Source organism: Semicossyphus pulcher, unplaced genomic scaffold (assembly GCF_022749685.1).
Source record: "Semicossyphus pulcher isolate SPU_LCO1_2020_fin unplaced genomic scaffold, fSemPul1.0.p SCAF_15, whole genome shotgun sequence".
NCBI lineage: Eukaryota > Metazoa > Chordata > Actinopteri > Labriformes > Labridae > Semicossyphus > Semicossyphus pulcher.
Window position 1 is genome coordinate 14,212,758 of NW_027211659.1, and position 20,550 is coordinate 14,233,307.

General features: G+C 43.9%; 1 protein-coding gene across 2 annotated transcripts in view; it reads right to left on the minus strand.

Annotated features, from left to right (window-relative positions):
• The window catches only part of LOC138592146 (plakophilin-4-like), a 79,019-nt gene continuing 58,469 nt past the window's right edge, over window positions 1–20,550 (minus strand). For both annotated transcript variants that reach the window (XM_069662806.1, XM_069662805.1), the window contains 14 exons: window positions 19,421–19,631; window positions 18,329–18,461; window positions 16,562–16,775; window positions 8,352–8,535; window positions 7,526–7,643; window positions 6,664–6,855; window positions 6,399–6,572; window positions 5,965–6,115; window positions 4,778–4,970; window positions 4,273–4,357; window positions 3,343–3,460; window positions 3,091–3,231; window positions 2,290–2,354; window positions 1–279 (listed from right to left, as the gene is read on the minus strand). In XM_069662806.1, the coding sequence (XP_069518907.1) occupies window positions 34–279; window positions 2,290–2,354; window positions 3,091–3,231; window positions 3,343–3,460; window positions 4,273–4,357; window positions 4,778–4,970; window positions 5,965–6,115; window positions 6,399–6,572; window positions 6,664–6,855; window positions 7,526–7,643; window positions 8,352–8,535; window positions 16,562–16,775; window positions 18,329–18,461; window positions 19,421–19,631 (2,225 nt within the window). In that variant the 3' untranslated portion in view covers window positions 1–33. The remainder of the gene's footprint in view (window positions 280–2,289; window positions 2,355–3,090; window positions 3,232–3,342; window positions 3,461–4,272; window positions 4,358–4,777; window positions 4,971–5,964; window positions 6,116–6,398; window positions 6,573–6,663; window positions 6,856–7,525; window positions 7,644–8,351; window positions 8,536–16,561; window positions 16,776–18,328; window positions 18,462–19,420; window positions 19,632–20,550) is intronic.

Genomic DNA, 20,550 nt, shown 5'->3' on the forward strand with positions numbered 1-20,550 from the left:
AGAAAGGGTCTTTTTGATCGTGACACAGGAGCTCTATACCCAGGAGTCGGGCGAGCCGGGGTACTGCTCCGCCCTGTAGGAAGGCCTCCGTGTGCTAGCGTAAAAGTCCACATAGTTGGTGGTGGATTTCAGTCCGTGAGGCGTGGAGCTGTAGTCCACTGTGGGCGGGTAGGTGATGACCTCCTCCAAGTAGGGGTCATCGTAGCCGTGGGGATGCTGCAGGTACATCCTGTACGTATCGTAGTTCCTCCTACTCGGGTCCTCTGTATAATACATAGGCTGCAGGGAAGAGAGACAGGGAGGCTGTGAGGAACTGATTTTCACTGGATTCATTGGAGTTACAAACCATGTGAAATTAAGTCAAGCTAGAAATCAAATTCAGTTTTTAATAACATTTATGTTTGTTTTTTTCACCAAGTACATGCTTATGTTATTAATATGAGATCAATAACATTCAAACACGGTGGTGCAGTGGCTAACGCTATAGCCTCATAGCTAGAAGGTTTCTGGTTTGAATACTGGTTCAGACATAGGGGTGCTTGGAGTTTGCATGTTCTCCTTGTGCATGTGAGGTACTCCGCCTTCCTCCCACAGTTCAAAGACATGCTCGTTAGGTTCATTGGTGACTCTTAATTGCCCATAGGTGTAAATGTGAGCTTGAAATGTTGTCTGTTTCTATGTGTCAGTCATTTGATTGACTGGCGATCAGTCCATGGTGTACTTTCACCTAATGACAGCTGGGATTGGCTCCAGCCCCCCCAAGATCCTGAACAGGATAAGCGTAATAGATAATGGATGGATGGAAGATTCAGTCTTCACTCACACTACAGAGCCACAGGCACCCAGCTACCCACCTACAGCTCATTAGCAAGGTAACTAAATACTACTTAGGTTTCAAGATACTTGCACCTGTCTAGTTTCATTTAATGCTAGTAGTAGTTCTACTTCACTACACACTAGGAAAATACTTGCGTTGCCATGGCCCAAACACTTTCCATTAGAAGAAACAGGCTGCAAATTCAGAAACACAAAAGTCTGAAGGAAATGCAACCAGGGAAACCCACTGAACATGAAAAATAACGTGCTGCAAAAGGCCGAAACAAATGTGTTAACATCAAAGGCGCTGCAAGGGGCACGGGTCTAATTCAGTTAGTAGAGCAGACTCCCCATATACAGAGTTAAATAAGAAGATTGTCACCACTCTCGTGTCTGTCTAACAAATACAAGGCCACTGCCAGCAGCAGGTTAGCTTAGCTAAGCTTAGCAAAGAGACAGGACATTTTGTGCAATACTATCTTTTTCCCAAACACAGTAAGTTTCCTGTGTCTGTTTTTTTTGTACTTTTAGCAAGAAAGCTAAGCTAGCTTTCCTGTATTGTCATGTACGTATCCTGCTTCTTCCACCACAATAAATCATGAAAAATACCTTCATCTTCCACTTCATGTTTATTAAATGTCCTTACATTCTAACACCTCAATAGTTTCAGCAAAATGCCTCCTTGTCTGGCTGGAGGATTGTCACAGTTCTTTAATCAATCACTTCTTGCCAACAACCCTGCGGGCAATTACTCAGCCGAAAGCTGCTTTAAGGTAAATGGTAGAAATCCAGAAGATGGATAGAATTGTGTGTTTAAAATAAATGTCCTCACACATTAACTGGTCTGAATGTGAGTGGATGAAGGACACAAGGGAACTCTCTTTATGTCTCCTCCCCTGCTGTCTCCGTCTCACTGTGCCCATTATCTGAATGGGCACACATGGACGTGTCCCACAGTGACAGTTTCCTGAGACGCGCCCAGACCATCCCAATCCCAGCAGTCACATCTACTCTGGCTCAGACAATAGCTGATGTGCTGGGTCTTTCCCAGCGTCGCCATTTATCCACAGTGGAATACGTGTCAGTCTCTTTGTATTAGTCAAGTGGGGTGGAAGAGCCGCTTGTCCCCGCCAGGTTTATACAGAGCGGAGGAGTGAAATCAAACAGGAGCCGTGTACCAAAACTGTCAAACATTTACTGGAGGAAAGCTTTGGTTTTTTAAGGGTAGGATCTGCTTCCTGAGCCTGAACAATGAAGGAAAGAAGGCTGAAACAATAAACGAGTCATCAAAAAATAAATGATGAGAAAGCTTTTCTGGCTTTAAAATCATTCTAAAGTGAATATCTTTGGGTTTCTGTAGCTGTTGTTTATGATCCATTCAAACCTCATCCAGCATTTATGAACACCAAGAGCGGAGAAAAGTGCTGAGCGTGTGAAGCAAAATCAAATTTTAAGCAGAATGATTTTATTCACCTGTGTTCTTCGGGGCTCCTCTCTCGTGGGGGACGAGTAGTAATATGGAGAAGGCTTTCCAGACCCTGAAAAAAGTTAAAATAAAATAGTGGGACTTGAGGCGAAGAACACTTCATTTCATATCAGTGAGAATGTCTGCACGTCGCCGTAGGGCGATTGTCTGTATTTAGAAAGCAGGATCAAGAAGTTCTGTGATGTGCCGGGGAGAGAAAAACACCAAATAATGGAGTTGGCCACTGCTGGTATGTTGTTTACATAGCCCGTGGGACTGGTATTGTTTGCTGGCACTTTGTCCTCCTGCAGGAACTCAATTTCATTTTCTCTATGTAATATATGGACTTTAGAAGCTGCAGCTCATTTTGTTTACTCTGCCCCCCCCTCTACTTCCTCCAACCAACGCAGCCTGGCAAGAGCTCTCGTCTGCTTGTAGTATGTCTGCGTACCCACTCGCTGCCCCTCCTGTCTGCGTGCTGTGACTTGGGCCGGGAAACAATAGCACCATTGTAGACCCAGCCGCATCACCACTGGCTGGCCTAGACCGAGTCCATCACAAAAAACAGCTCTCTGAATTAAACCGAGCGACTGTCTGAGTGCTGGCAGGCTTTGGCGGGGACGATAAGAGAGGACTGTCTTGGCATGGACACGAGACAAACCCTGGAATCTGCTCGGAGCGTTATGAGGGATAAAACAGATAATGCCCTGCACGGAGAGGACTGGAGGGGAGCCTGTGATTACAGTCTGGAACAAACACTAGAAACTGTTTGAAGAAGATTGGAAAGACTTCTAAAATAGTTTGCGTACCTGTATACTGGTTTTTATGTATGCTGTTGTCCCCTTGGTAATTATAAAATTGCATAGTTGACTGTGCTCTCTGATAATCTCTGATAGTGTCTCTATGCTCTTTGATGCCCAGCATGGCAGGAGACGACGTGGCACTGGCAGCTGTGAAGAGAGAGCAAAGAAAAAAACACACTTTAAACATGACATTCCAGAGGTTTTCCTGTTTCACTGGCGGTGTCTATTTTCATCAGGCCGCAGCACACTGGAGCCTACCAGGGTGGTTGACTGGGGACATCTGAATGGTGCTGGTGGGGAGGGTGGGTTGGGACTTGAACCGGTCCCGTTCAAGTGTTGACACAGGAGTGAGGAAATGGTTTTGGTTCCATCCATCCTGCGAGGACAAACAGAGAGGGAAAGAAGTGGTTTGAGTGACTGGAACAGTGGTGGGTGTTGTTAAAGTTATGTGTGGTGTTTCGCTATGGTTGGAGGGAATATTGGACAAATTCCTTTTCCGTATGGTCCGCATTAAAGGGATAGGGAATATAGAAGTTCAACGGTTAGGAAAATTCAAGTTAAAGTGTTTCCTGACAGCAAGGCGCATTCAGCAAATAATTAGTTTTCCCTACAGTTAATCATTAAAGGAGCAATTCGCCCCTGGAAAAAGCCACTGTCAGTCAAAGCTGGTGTTCTCTCTAATCAATAGAAGCAATAATATTTGAAATTGGCGCCATAGCTGTGGAGAAAGTTGTACAAACAGCTTGTGGTTTTGCCCATTCTGCATTCCTACAACACCCAGCGTGCATTGCGTCTCCCCCCCCTCTGAAAGGAACGGCCCAGCGAGAGACGCTGGAGTGAAATACTACAGATTTCGCTGCAGGAGAAGATACCGGTGGATCGGAGGCGGGAGTCCTAGATTGAGGAAGTGTAGTTTAGCAAGCTCCCTGGCCTAATAGCTGCAATACTGTGCATGCTTGGTATGTGAGTCCTCCGTAAAAAGCGCCATCTAGCCGAGGTTTTCCAGGGCCCGATGGTGAAGCGGATAGCCTCCTCCAAAAGGCACAGAGCGAAATTGTATTTTTTTCCTGCCATAATGGCATTAGCTCCCCATAATAGCATGATAGGCCTGAGGTTGAAAATGAGCGAACTGACTCTTTAATCTATTTATTTTGTATTGACAAAATGCATCCGACTAAATGTCCTTACTTTTTTATAGATGGTACGCAGATCCCGGTACTGCCACAACGTGTTCAGCACCTGAGCAGCTGCTTTAACCACCTTCATGGAGTACCTGGAAAACAGAAAAAAAAAACATATTTTTCCAGAATCTTTTTAACCTCATTTCAAATTTCACAGCAAATATTACAGGGCAGTATAATTGAATGTAGAGAGTGTCCTCGGTGTCTTTTATCCTGGAACATTTCTGAATATATAGCAGGCTGGAAATAGCTGCTCCATCATTCCACAGGGACATAAAACCTCAATGCACACAAACCACCTTCCCTGTGGCGATGGCTTCCCCTTCTGCAAGCCTTTAAATATTTGCTCCTGTGTGTGTGCTTAATGGTGTGAGTGTGCGTGTGTCAATACAGTGTGTACAGCCCAGCTACAAGCCAACACATATAGCAGATGACCAGTGTATGCGAGTGTGCGTACTGTACCCCCCTCACTAGAAAAAGCGTTGGGACAAATACATGCTGCTGTAACACACCTGTCTCCTCTGCCCTTGGTGATGTTGACCAGCTTCTCGATGCCGCCCGTGTCGGCCAGGGCCTTAGCGTTCTCCATGTTTTTGCTGGTGACCTCGTGCAGGGTGCAACAGATGGCCGCCACCGTCTCGTCCGACAGCAGGGTGGTGTTCCCCCCGGGGAGGCGATTGACCAGGTCCCTCATCGCATACTTCCCTGAGAGGGAGGAGGGGAAAGTGAGACGTGAAGCAAACACTCTGACATACTGTATGGCAGGTTTATGAGCAGAAGCTCAGAGAGACAGAAAAGGGGGAAGTTGTCATAACTACATAAATTATCTCTTAATTCGTGCATTTATTTTGCAAGTTACCTAATGTCAAGTGGATGTAGGCCACAGGGATCTTAACTACGTTTTTACTATATCATGAATGGTATGTTAATTTTGCTTGAGTCTGCAGCAGGGTGGGCAGTTCCTGAATGACATTGTGTTATCAATGCAAGGACGCCGGCGTGTGTGCATGTTAAAAAAAAAAGGATTGCTTCCCCTATCTCTCCTTCGGCAGAGCTGAAGGACTTGAATACATACTGCACAAACTCCCTCTCCCCCTCTCTCTCTCTCACACACAACCAAAGCACCTTAGACCAACACTGCAACTCCTCCCCCATCTGCTTACAGGCATCACCCCTGCATTGCTGGAACTGTAACTCCTCATTAATTCCACAGAGAGAGCACATAAAAACATGGTTTTCATTAAATGAGACTGTTGCGTGGAACAAAGCGGGGTTGGAGGAAGATGAAATGAAAGATAATAAGCGGTTGTTAAAATGCCCTGGTTCCGTTTCTGCATTTAACATGAAAACACACAGTTTAACATGTCTATGCTGTCAGTAGGTATGTTATTTAAAGCTTGAAAGTGTTTGGGATGTAATTAACATCATATTATTATATGAACAAATGTGCACAATAATGCATGTCTTGCATTGCCAATTGAGAGACATTTTGTACCAATTTTCAGAGGATATAACTCCTTATAAATCATTTATACTTCCTCACTCAGAAGTTAGATTTAGTATTTGTATTGTACATGAATATATATGTTAATAATTTAGCTGTATTTGTGCATGTAGCCAAGCTAAATCTGTAAGAATAGATTTACGAGTCGTCATATTCGTGCATCATCTTTCCAGCCCAGACAGTTTGACTCCTCACCTATGAGCTCCTTGTTCCTCACATCCAGTGCCATGTTCCTCAGTGCGGTGGCAACCGAACACACCACCCTGTCGTTATCCATCCGCAGCAGCTCCACTAGGATGGGCAATCCCTTCTCCTTACGCACTGCTGCACGAATGTACGCTGCAAACTGCACACACAAAAGGCATTAAACCTTCAAAAGGGGTCAGGTAGGTACACAGGGAAAAAAAACCCAGATTGCTTTGGGGTATGCATTTTGGCATTTGTGATTCCATGTGTAAAAGTGACATCAGCTCTGGCTGACGCAGAGGAGGTGAGCTGTTAAATCCTTTTTTAACCAGTTGAATAGATGCCTTGTCTCTGAGGATATCACATTTAACAGCGCATATAAAAACTAAGGAGAATGTGTGGATTTGTTTGTGTGCATGGATGCACAAAAGCTGATATTGTACCTTCCAGTTGCCGGCTGACAGGTTCTGAAGGGACCCGGCGGCGCCCTCCAGGGTGGCAGGGTTTGAGCTCTCAGCCAGCAGTGTCAGATAAGGCTTCACCACGGCGGGGTGCCATAGCATCTCTGCCCCTTTGGGAGACTTGGAGAAGCCGGGGATGGGTCCTACACCGTCCCACTGAACACACAACAGAATTTAGTGTTAAGACATGATTCAATTTAAAACAATACCAACTTGTTGCTGCTTTGAACACTGCTTTGAGACTCACTGTGTCTTCCTGCAAGCTCTTTTTTTTCTTCTTCTTCTTCCTGCCCCAGCAGCTGGAATCCACCTCCTTACTGGGCGACTCGCTGCCCAGTAAGCCGTCCAGCTCCTGCCCCCCTGTCAGTCGCGATGGCGGTATCTCCAGCTCCAGGCGATATGACAGGTTTCTCAGAGTGCAAATACAGTTCTCCACAATCTGGTGCCAGGGCGGGGGGGGAGGAGACAGGGGGGTTCGGGTAGGTAGTTATAGCAGCGGCTGTGTAAATCACCATGACAGAAAGCTACAACACAATAAACTCTGTGCGGCACGCTACAGTATCTACAGCCGGTGTGCGGCACACAGGCCTGCTATTCGCTGTGTTACAAATCAATTAGTTATGGAACCCAAGGGTCTCCAGTTAGAAAGAATATCTGCACCACAGCAAATGGATTATATTCCACGCTGTTTGAGTTCTCTACAGGCTTTGCCTCACAGAATGTCAATGAGCATATAAGTTTGACAAATTTAAGATGCCCGGTTCCCGAGGGACAAGATATCCACGTTACAGATGAGCCACTTGACTTTCTGTGTTTTACACCGCAAAGCTGCGTATCTGAGAGATCTGAGATCTTGTTTCTACCTCCACTGAAAAATGTTACCATACTGTAAACCAGGTCAATGAAAGGCAATCGTATCTACTGTTCTCAGCGCAACAAATTACATCAGATAGCTGCTGCTGAGAGTCGTTTAGACACAGGCAATAAAATAATTCAAACAGGGTTAAATAGAAGTCTCTTATCATGTGGCGGCATGTTCTCGTCCTCCTGGCTGTGTGTGTGTGTTTGTATATGTGTGTGTTTATGTGAGTGGGTGGGTGTCTTGGTACCTTGCTGTCGAAGTCAGAGGTGTTTACACAGGCTTTGATGACGTAGAGAAGTGAGTCAACCAGACCTTCACAAGTGCGCATCTGTTTTCTGGCCTCCTCACCAGCTGAACTCAGGTTCCTGAAAACACACACACACATAAACACACACACAAATAAATTAGTCCTTTGATTTGTAGCTTTGCTGAACAACCAAATGAGCATATGTGTGTGTGCTTTTTGCGTCCCATATGAGTGTTTGATGTGGGTTTTGCCGTCCTCAGACACCATCCATAATGCATGAAGTGTGTGTGTGGTCTGACTCAAGTCATTATAGCACTTTTCTGAGTAAATAAGCGACTAACTAAGTGTGCTCACACACACACACACACACACACACACACACACACACACACACACAACTATATCTATGCACGCACTTGGCAAAGAGCCACAGACACACACACACACACACACACACACACACACACACTTAAATGGCTGTCACCAATTAAAGGCTGAACTCTACATGCAGCAGAATGTCTTCAAAGGACGAGTCCCCAGGGGAGAAGCTGGAAATATTACATCATTGACTGTAATGGTTTATGAGATGACAATGGATCCAGATCCAAATCCTAGCTTTTAAAGAAAATATACACAATTCCCAGACTCTATATAACTTTTATCTATGACAAAACACTACTCTGATACTTTAATACTCACTGATTTAAAGTTTTTTGTGAAATTTCTGATAGTTTCAATTTCCTTTAGTCTTAGTATGAGCTCGTGTAATGGCGTCGCTTGTCCACACGGGTGTGCTGGTGCCCAGTGTGTTCATCAGGTGGTTTACCTCAGACAGCCCGTGGTGTTCCTCAGCACCAGGGACGAGTGGAACTTCAGCTTGTGGTCGTCGTCGAACGTGGAGCTGCTCCATCCGGAGTGAGGGATGATCACAGTGTTGGTCAGAGTCGTTAAGGCGTCCCGGATGATTGTCATCTTGACGGCGTCACATGACGACAGGTTCCACAGAACCCCTGCGGAGACACCGGCACGCAAACACAAGAATTTAAGAAAAAGACATGCAAACCTCCAGTCGCGTCAGCTGTCGTGTGCAGTTAGGGCAAAGCGCCGGAGACACCGACAACTCTGGCTTTTAATAGCTCGGAGTGTGTGTGTGGAGGGGTCCACGAATATATACACAAACAAACAAGAGGAGACAGGCACACACACAGTGAAAAAACTCCTTTCTCACAAGAATCAAAAGCTCCAGCATCAAGGCATCAGACATTCACATCGAATTTCATCCAGGAAGAATATCCTCTGGGCAAAGATTATTAGCTTGAATGAAAAAAACAGAAGGAGGACGGAGGAGGAGATCCATATGGCACGGGCTCAGTCATTTGAAATGAAACATAAATAATGTAACAGCTTTAGAAATTATGCCATCATTTCACTCAATTCAAATATACTTTTGGTAAGCAATGATAATCATGCGGAGTCTGGGCAGCCTTTGATGCTGCATCTGTCAAGGATTAGCCAGCATGTAGCATGTTCTCCTAATTAGATGCCTCTAGCTGCTAGGCTTATAGTGAAGGCTGACTTCTGCTGGGCACCAGCACCCACTGAGGAGGCTAATGCTGCACCAGCTGGATCTACTGTAAAGATTTAGGGCTAAATGTAACAACTACAAGTGCATGTACAGAATGCATGTCCTAAAGGTCCACATGGGATTTTTTCTGACTGTAAGCATGTTTGTTTTTGCTCTGCAGCTTCTAACCTTAGTGTGTAAATGCAGAAAACAATGCAACAAACTGAGCAGGCGTTGCTATTATACTTAGTACTGTGTATTCGTATCAGCACTTTTTATACAAGACCACAACAGTGGAAGCTGACCTCACTGTTTATTTCCTCTCAGCACTCCGTTTCCCCTCTCTCTCTAATTGAACAGACAGAGGCGATAAGAGTCTTTAATATGGCCCAGGAGCCCATTTCAGACACACTGCTGGAAAGAAGCTATGTAAATGGATATGCGCCTGCCAAGCAGCATCTCTGCCAGTCATATAATCAACAGCCGTTCCATTTTCCATTATCCTTATTAAAACTACATCAAAGGGCTTTAAAAGCTTATTCAAATCCTTAAGTGAACTTTCATCATTTCACTTTATTTTTGAGAAAACACAAAGAAAAAGCTGAGAATCAAGTGATGCTCGGCTCGAAAAAGTTACCATGCGGCACGTGCTCCTTATCAGAGTTTGCCAGCGGCGCATGTGGGGCTGTATGCAGAAACCTTGGCATCAGGTGGGCTCTTCTCTGCTCAGGCAATGGGATTCATTTCAGTCACATCCTTTTGCTCTGCTCCTTGTGCAAGCCATAGTTTGCTTTTCTCACAGGAGGCACGAGAGGACCCTGAAGTGGTTTACTGCAGCAGCGAAAACACACACAAGTCCTCACGCCTGCTGACCAACCATCCTTGTCCTTTTACCTCCACACTGCACTCCCTCTCTTTGACAAGTTCTTCCACACCGTATCCCCCCTTACCCCGTCAATTTGTAGAGATGAATATTCCCTGCAGGATTTCAGGATGCTCTTATGGAAGCTATGGCATGCTGGAGAAGTCAACAGGCAGATTCACCGAGGTGTGACTGACAACGCTGTCAGGGGTGCAACAACAGCAGCAACACCCATAAGTCATACCTGTCAGAAAGATGGAGCAGACCCGTGTGTGTGTGTATGTGCACGCGTGAGTCCCAAGCTGTGTTTTCTGCTCACTGACATGTTCTCAGGTGACCTGGTCTGGCTTTGAAACACTGACCCGGTGTTAACACTGTTGTGACACTGGGGCCAATAGTCTATCCACAGCTAAACTCCAGAGAGAACAAGGCGAGGGAGGGGCTCCTAACTGAACTGAATACTGGGTGAGATTGGGCACTGTTGGCGTCATCTGCAACCGTTTACTAGCGTGCATGTATAAAATAAATGTTAAGACCCTTTTATGCCAGGTTTTCCTTCCTCTTTTCCCTCTGCAAAGCGCTGCACGACAGGCTGGCCCGAACCAAAACACTTCACAGTGCTGATTGCAACCGTGGCTCAGAGATGGAGTGGGCTGCCCCCCCAATGGGTCGATCACCAGCTCCTCCTGGCTACATGTTGAAATCTCCTCGGGCAAGATACTGAACCCCAAATTGCTCCTGCAGGAATAGACGTATGAATATGGGTGAATGACTAGCTGATTAGTGGCCTTGCATGGCGCTTGATTAGCATATGAATGTGTGTGAAAGGGTGAATGTGACTTGAGCGCCTTGAGTGGTCGGCAGATGAAGAAAGGCTCTACATAAGTGCAGTCCATTTACCATTTATACCCTCTCACTTATTTAGCTACCATTTTCCTGCCATTGTAAATCTGTTTAAGCGGTCGTATTGTAACAGATGAGGAGGTATTACCTCTTGCAAAGGTGCAGAATATAGTGCAGGTGTATGTCAGTGGCTGTTTTTTGGTATTTTCACTATAATTGGATACTTTGTAAAGAGGCAGGCAGGACTGGGGGTATGAGAGAGCTCTTTAGGAGACAGCATGGGGTGACAGAGTAATTCTTATGTCTGTGTGAGAGACTTAATACCATCTACCCTATGGTCAAATTGAGCTGTGAGACCTGCATCCATTCCAAAACAGGTTTTTTGTCCAGGTTTTTCTCTCTAACTCGGCCCTGCAGCGATAATTCGATCACACTTTTGTTATAATAACACATCGGGCCCCTAGCTGTCTGGCATTAAATAGTGCAACACGCTAAAAATATTTGGATGACATTTGTAGAAAATAATATCAGCAAAACTCATGTTGTAATAATTACAGTGACTCAAATACACTCTAGGTTTTGTGCGACTCTTCGCAGCACAAAAGCCCATAGACAAAGTGGTGTTTTTTTCAGTATAGGCTATTATATCAAAGCTGTCTTATTAGACACAAAGCTAACAGTTTGTAGTATTTGTGATAACCGAGGCTAATGACAACCCGTAATTATCTCTCTACTAGATACACACAGATTAAGCTGATCTTTTGTTAGTTAATTTCCCAAAATGTCAGACTGCTCCTTTGACAGTCTCTCAAATAACAGGTCAGTGTGTCGTCGACTGTAACTGGGTTGGCATTTATTTCAATCTGCGATAAGAAGCTGCTGATCATTCGAAAAACCGCCCAGTTTATTAACCTTTCAGTTTTCAGGAGTTGCACTGGAAAGTTGTCAAAGCTGCATCGACTCAGACGCACATCTCGGCGTGTACTTTCGAGGTTAGTGGGCGTTTCTAATTTTCTCCCTCTTGCAGCGAGAGTCATTCATTGTTGCTCACAGCTGTAACTGGATTTATTTCGGGAACAAATTTGGTTTCTCATTTTCCATTTCATCAAAGAGGTTTTAACCTCCTTAGTCTTTGTTCTCCAGCAAAACAAACACAGCAATCGATGCCAGCACTCGGCAACTGGGTCTATGTGTGCCTCTGTTAATCATTAAGGGGAAGTAGTTTAACTTTTTCAAACTAGCGTTAGTTTGCAAGCTGACAGAGAAAGAGTAATACATATTTCAGAGTCACATGCTTCCAAATAACTGTTTGTGTTTTTCATGGTGCCGATCCAACAATATGTGGTTTAATGAAGAAATGTGCAAAATAAAAAGAGAAAGCAACATGGACAGTTTTATGTTTAATCATTCAGCATTTTGTCTTGTATTTCCTTGTTTTGTTTAAACGTCTGCAGGACATTTTGTTAAGGTGCAGTCGAGTCTAAATGTAGTTGAATTTGGCATGTTCTTGAAAGTCATCAGGTACAGTAATGTGTGCAAATACAGGTACACTCGCTGGAGTAGTTTGTCAGTTTTAACCACAGTAGACTGTATAAAAAGACGGACGACATGACAGCTCCCTAAAAGTGAAGCCAAAACATCTCTATCGCCCCCTGCTGACTGGCTGCAGTACAGGTCATATAAAGCCCGCCTCCTCCATGTTAACAGATGGGACATGAGTCAAACTATAAAATCAAAATAGACGCCAAATAAATGTTTCTCAAACATGGTTTCTGTTAGTTAGTTCTTCTTCTTCATTTTTCTGACAAGTTTAGCTTTAATTAGTTATTTGATGATGCTGTAAAAAGTATGATTGACAGCTCTGTTGACAAATACGGCTCCTGCTGCAGCAGAGTAGAAGAGGAACGGCGAGAGGAGATGTAACTAAAACAATCACAACAGTCATCGAAGTTTCCATATCTGTGAACGTCTGCTTCAGACCAACACAAAAAAGCTGTTCTGCTGTTAAATACTCCGACGTGCGGGATCTTTGTTGTTTTTTTGATAAGTTAAGTGTGCGTTTTGGTTAGCGGGAGTGGCTAAAAAACTGTCACCAGCACCTCTGGGGGTATTTTGGCTTCAATTTTGCACAATTTAAGGAGATGGAGACGCATCATCCATCTTTATATACAGTCATTGGTTCCTGAGAAAAAGAACCAACATTTAAGTAAATTCACAGTACAGTTAAGTACAATAGTTACTGATGACATTACAGGAAAATGCTGATAGAGATCTGGCTCAGGCTCTATATTCTATGCAAGAGGCTACGAGCGGTTTGTTAAGTTCATTGCACAAAAGATCCAGAGATGTGTCAACAGATGGAGTATAGATGAGGTGTAAATGTATGCCAACCACAACTGCTAAATGACTGACTATTTTTATGTAACAAGAATCAGAGAGTTATCTTTAGATCCAGTCGTGCACTACGGGCATCAAACAGACTCTTGAAAGCTCAAACACAATGAAATCATGATTATGAAGGCTGAGCTTGCCAAAGGAATGCAAAGATAAGGAGACTGATGATATCTAACAAAGGGTAACAAAACATTACGTTTGTGTGTGTGTGTGTGTGTGTGTGTGTGAGTGTTTGTTTGTGTGCATGCAAGCTCCAGTTTCAGACGTCCCTGGTATTGGAGCTAATGGCAGTGCTGTGCGTTTGGCCTTTTGATCTGAGGGGCTGTTTGAGGACAGAGCAATAACGACAACAGCTGCTTGGAGACCAGGCAGGTAAGGGAGCTGAAAGCTTTGTGTGTCCCCACAACATGACCTCTGACCCTGAGCTGTGGACCGCCTGTTCTTCAAATGAGTTCCAATAAGGCACAGGTGACACCTGGACCTCCCAGAGGAGTCGAGACGGAGCCACGGACACAATGGGCGCCCGAAAAGCTTCTTGTAGTTCAAACACCTGGCTGGCTTCCTCACTGGCCTCGACAACATTGATGCTGCTTTTCAAAGCTGTTTTAAGTAGATGGAAGCTGCTGGTGAGTGAATGATCTCAGTCTGCTCCACTTACAGCTCTAGTGTGGGATGCCCTTGTCATTCAGCTGAAGGCTCTTTATGCGGATTGTTCTCATCAGCTGTAATTAACTGGAGGTGATGGTGCTCTGCTGACCTTTTCTAATTGCTCCTTATCCTGGGGCCTGCACTAACAATTAGCCACAGCAGGCTGGAAGATGAAAGAGGGAAACTTAAACAGAGCTCACATTTAAGGGGCTTATTCGGACTGGGCAACACATGTCTGTACAACCTTTTAAATCTGAATGAAGGACAGAAAGAAGTTCTGTCGTTTTCAGGCATTACCTCCGGCAGTGTGAGGAGAGGCCGCATGCTTGTGTGCTCCTATAAAAATGTATTTTCCCCTATGGTATATTTTGGGCAAATTAAACATTTCATAGAAATAGGGAAACAGACTTCTCCCGGACAATTTAGAGCTGCTACAGTGTGTTGTGTGTTGTACTCTGTATTGTATTCCTTGAGGGACCGCTGGACTGTAACATGAGACTATGTTACAGCGGGGGCTGTACTCAAGCGCAAACAGCTGACTCAGCCACCTGGGAGCCAAATGTCTTGGCTTGCTTATTTCTGTAGTGCTCCACCCTGAGCCTAAACAACACGGATTTAAACCATGTTTGCAGAGCTTAGACGACATACAAATACAGCTGAGCCGCGCGCTGTGCAACGCAGAGAGGAGGAGACTGACAAGCAGACTGTCAGAGACAGTTGTTTCCAGACGGAGAAGCGGCTAAAGCTCCGCAGCCTGAGTAATAAATAAAATGAATGTGATGGAAATATGGTTTAATCTCTTTTCATGTATTATAACCAGCTGTGACAGCAGTAGCAGCAACTTAAGGAAAAGCCTCTGTGATTATGGCAAGCCCTTTGAACATTAAATCAGCGAGCATGTCAAAATATCATATTTGCCTACTTTAAATGTTCATTAAAGTTATCTGTAATTTGACATGTTACAGATACATTTTCATATCATATCTTAATAACTTAATAAGGAATAATCATAACTTAATCCTTGACATCAGAAATTCCTTATTCAGAATAACGATTACAGATATCTACAATTTAATTTCATCATCTGAAAAAGTATTATGACTAGTGGAAATGTAATTTCTTTTTCAGTTATCAATAATAACATGTCCAATATGTCCAACATATCAACCATTTTGAATGTTTAGCCCAAAACACCAGATGAATTCTGACATGTAGTTAGGTCATTGAAGAGATCTACAAACATTATTTTGTCTGATGAAAATACATTTTTGGATATCTTAAATTCAATTCTGACAAGTTCTAAAAGTAAATGTAGATCTCTCAAATATAATTGTTACAAGTGTTTTAGAAAAAGAATTCCATTCATCATTTTGTCAACAAACAGGGCAGCCCCTCCTGGGCTCTTCTTCACCAGAACCTCACTCTCACGCGAGAACACGGCCACCCCGCAGAGCTAACACCGACAGCATGACGGTTACCGTTGCGCTAGCAATGCTAACAGCCGGTGAGCTTGTCCTACCCTGTTTGAGGCAACTACCTGTCCAACAGAAAGAAGGCCAACTCCGCATCGCTCTTTCACCATGTTCGCCGGTCTGAATGGGGCCCAGCTGCTAATTTGAACCCCTCCTACACTCACCTATACGCTGTGATTGGCTAAAGGAACCACAAAAGCGCCCCTCCTGAAAACGTCCTGTGCAAAGCAAAACAACAGAATAGATGCAGAGGGAAAGGGTCTCACAAGGGTCTGCACACACACACTCACCAACACACATGTATAGAGGCCCATAAGTGATGATTTATATTATATTATATTTGTAAAAGTCTATAATTTATTTTTCTAGGAAAATCCTACTTATTATACCTTTAACCTTGTAACTTGTAAGAATTGATATTTTAGATATCAATAATTTAAACTACAAATAGTCAAAATTAGATCATGAGCATGATTTAAAAGTAAATTACGTCACAAACTACAGACACCAGCTTTAGGTTGACCAGCTTTAGGTTACAAATATCTGTCATTAACTCTACAAATTAATTGTTGATATCAAGGAACACCATTTTGACTAGTGAGAAAGCTATGAATGTCTTTAATTAAAGACATTACGCAGACACTATTGATACATTGGCTTTGAAAAGGCATTTGCATAATTGCTATTACTGCTACTGATGAAACGTTTAAAGTGCCTGCCAAACTATGACACATTTACCACAACAATCACAATCTTAGGATAGACCAGGGGAACAGACTGTTCAGTTAAAGAATCTTTATCACACTTCACCTCTAGGACAACATTGTGACATGACATGCAGCACCAGATTACCAGGAGCTACATTAGCAGACCACATCAACTGTCAGGAGAAGCAGAAATAACACGGTGCAGTAACTGTCTAACTCTCCTGAAACAGCCTCAGGTTTGTCAGGTAAATAATTCAGCATCTTCTGCACAATGTTCCTGTCCTGCTCTAACCTCACAACAAATCACCTCGAATTTTAAAATAGATACAAATATTAAACAAGCAAGGTGCAGGATAACAATGTCACCAAAACTAGACATCCAAACATCAGACAACTTAACAATGACATATCATCACCCTTTAAGCTGACATGGAGAAAAAGTTGCTCCAGAGGGAAAACTATCACGCTCCGAGTGCATTTCACAGTTGATAAAATCCATAAATAAAATATATGACAAACATATGATAAAATATATGATTGACTCACCTGTGACAAGCTCCCGCACTTCTGCATCTACAGTCTTCCTCAGCAGGCGGAGCAGAGCTGGGATCCCTCCTGCGTTCTTCACAGCGGTCTTGTTGTCGTCCATAGCTTTGCCATAAACAAGGTTCCTCAGGGCTCCACAAGAGTTCTTCTGGACCTCTAGGACCTTGTTATCTAGCAGGTCCACCAGATGTTTAATTCCTCCTATTCGACACACCTATGGAGATATGAGGATTTATTCATACCAGATTCATTTCCATATATTGGAGTTATTTTGGGAAAGAGTTACTAACCTATAAAAAGAAAGTCTATATGACAAGATAGTTTGAAAGACTACATTTACATTTATACCTGGAAAAAAATAACATTAATTAAATCATAATAAGCTTCTTGTAATTAATCGTCTTCACATGGCAGCAGGAAAAAAACATCTTTCATATCTGATGTCTTATTCCACCATCTGTGCCTTCCTATCAAAACTTCCTTTATCAAAATGTGTTACGCTGAGAAAGTATAAGGTTGACCTTTAAGGTTTGAAGAAAGGAGAAAAGGATGGCGCCACAGACTTTTATCGGGTACCTGTGGGCATTCTTCTTAGTGAGTTATGCACGAGTGAGCACAGTGAAAGTATCCTGAGAGCTCAAGACAAACGCACCTTGGTGAAGCATGATAGCATGCTAAAATTAGCTAATTATAACCAAACAGAAACCACAGCTTTAGTGGAATTTATTTAAGCTTTGCAGATTGGCCATGAGAAAAATATAAGGTATCACCTAAGGGAGATACGTGTTTGTTCATCTCATTTAAAGACACACAGGTAAACTGGTAGAGCAACGGTACAGCTAATCAATTTTAGAGTTTGTTGTTTAGGACAATGTTTAAACATCAAATGAAAATTGATGTGTGTCTGTAGTAAACATCCATCTTAGGCCGGAGATGTACTTGCTTTCTAACCTTGCGTTCGCGTACACAACCAGCTGCGTCACGAACGTAATGGTGTAATGGTGTGGTAATGCGTGTTACTGGAGGATACCAGAGAGCTCAGGCTGTATGCAACTGCCGTATGTGCGGGATGTAAACAACAGGCATGGCGACACTCGAGGAGGTGACTATTGAGTTCATTCTGACATGACACATCGTACAGATTGTCTTCAAACCTTTCTGCCGTTATCCCTGCTGCTGTGTTGACCCCGTCACATTCCCTCTGCCTCCACACTGCCCCTACCGTTCATACTGCATTTCGCGTACTTGTAGCGTTAATTTTTGAGGGCGTGAGCCGACGCTCCAAACAGAAGCAGGGAACAAGTAGTTAAAAGCAAGTAGTAGTCCGGCCTTCGTCCACAGATCACCATTCTGGTTCAAACTTGATCTTCCATACTTGCTACAGTTGCGCATGCTCACAGTTGTTCTGAGAAGGAAAAGATTTTTATCAGCATATTGCCTAACTCAATTTTTTTAACAATTAAGTCTCAGCTAATCTGTCTAATCTTCTGGCTAATCTTGCTTGTTGCAGGATTGGGCCTATTTTTAGCATGTTATGCCCTGTTCCAAGGCTCCAGCAAATACTTTGGTGAGTCACTGCAATCATATGCATAAGAGTTGCTGGCGAGAGCTTCAACAATGAAAACCACGTTGTAAAAGAAAAAGAGGTTTCCTTTTGAGTGGGACACAAATGGCACTGATAAACGCACAAATGTTTTGTGTGCATAATGTGTGATAAGTATTATTATTCTAATAAGACACAGTGTGTGATCAGGGGGACAGACTTACCTCAGCTTTAATTCGATTATCGCCGTAGCACAGGTGCTGCAGGTAGGCGGCTGCGTTTGCCTGCACTGAGGGGAAGTGGTGCTGCAGCATGTGGATCACCTCCGTCAGCTCTGGGTCGCGCCACGCAAACTCCCTAGAATACAAGGGATGAGGGTAGGAAAGGTATCAGCATGACGACACAGGCAGGGACAGAGTTTCCCCTCCGCAGTATGAATACTTCAGCTCCTTGGGGTGAACAGGAAGTTACATTTACATCCAGTTCTTCAACAATAAACTCTGGTCACACTTTGATTAATGCTTTACTGTATGAAGAACATTAAAGAAAAAAGGGAGGTATGCATCGTCTCTTTCTGCTCTTCAAATATACCACGCAACTTCTTTTTAAACTCTGAAGATTTGTAGAAATATAACGTGCCTTCTATTTGATTAAAAAAAAAAAAAAATTGCAGCTACACACATAAATCAGAGACTATGTGACACGATGAGATTACTGGTGTTTGTGATGCAGATATGCTTTCGCCTGTCTCAGTGTGATTACGTGCAGCAAGACCCGAGGCTTGTAAAACAGCATTTTAATTATATCACAGCACAAACAGCCGGAGCTGAAAAATACACTGGTAGATTTCCCAAGACGGAAATCCTGTCAAATATTCTTGGGGAAATTTTTTCTCCTATGCACTTCCTGAACGGAACAGGGCCATGGCGGTCCCATGGGTGCACTCACTTCAAGTAGTTGGACTACAACAACATACATGGGTGTAAAATAAAGCTCCCAATGTGCAAGGTCAGGGGTTTACGGCCCAGTTCAACCCGCGCTCTATACTAACACATGGCTGTACGACAAGAGCAGACGCAGCACTCCCAGTGTATGTGAGAATCTATTGTTAAGAGGCCAGGCATAGTAAAGCCAGCTTAAAGGCTAGAGCTGCATGCGACTAGCCGGGGGGCTCCATGTTTGAATAGTAAGGGGACACCCGTGTTGACCCAGCAGAACAGGGATGCCTTGTAAGCATAAGTAGTCCCTCGCTACACTACGCCGGTTACTAACCATTTAGAAGGACGATGTTACACCAAAATGCGAGCAGATCTTACCTGGGATCTTTCTGAATGCTGTCTATGGAGGGCGAGCGGGTGGCACCGTCATCCATAACAACAGGCTGCCGAGCGTAGTTGGGATCAGAGGGCCGGTATTGTGCCGAGCGATACGGATCAGCGTAGGTGGCTGCTGTGTTAAGAGCGTAGTTGTTTCTTTGGTAGATCATGGCACTGCGCTGGCTGGCTGACCGCTGGAGACTTCCCACACCTGAGGGCCAAAAAAACAAAACTTCAGACACAAAGTTTTAACAGAAAAAAACATGCAAGCAGACAAAGCTGTGCTGGTGGAGATTAGCAGCTTTCAGACCTTTTCAGCTCATTTCTGAGCTTTGCACAGCGGTAGCATACAACTTTAAATCAAGCTGAAAATACAAACAAGCGGCTGTTCCAACAGACTCAGCGAATTTTGAAAGCTGGAACCAATTAATGACGAGGATAAAACGCAGCTCCCACGGTTCCACAAAGCAGACGTCTTCTTCTTCAAGGGGCTGTTTGCTTGCTTGTTTTGTTTTTACAAGACTTGTGTTAAACCAGAGGGATCCTGCTGCTTTTCAAAGAGAGAGAGGAGGACTCAACCTGCTCGATGATCCCACAAATCCTTCCCTCACCGCCTTCTTGCTCCTTTGTGCCACTGCATTCTGAGGCTAACTTTGCCAAACACAGCAGAGGGGAAACGGTAAAGCATGACCCGCTCCAAAAACAGTAGGAGACACACTAGCAAAGCGGAAGCATCAAAAACATGCAGAGAAGTCATCCGTCCTGGCAAGGTCAAATAATCTGCCTCACAGCATCTCTCTTCAGTCATCTTTCCTTCTTTTCAATCGCTCCAAGTGATATTATGACCCAGTTTCTTTAACACAATGGGTCACAAACACAAGACTGCATAAACAAGCTCCTTCTCACCAGAGCCACGTGATGTGTGGCAGTGTGACTGCTGCGCTGGTCAGATCTCTATCAGACTTCCAACGGGACTGAGCATGTGCATGCCCGAAAAAATACTCCCTCCTCCCAGAAAGCAATACGTCAACTTGTTGGGCTGATCCAAAAACACAATTTCTCACACCAGTGCACTTCTATGTCGGGCAGCAGCACCATCCTGCAATATGGTTATCTCCCAAATATGCAGC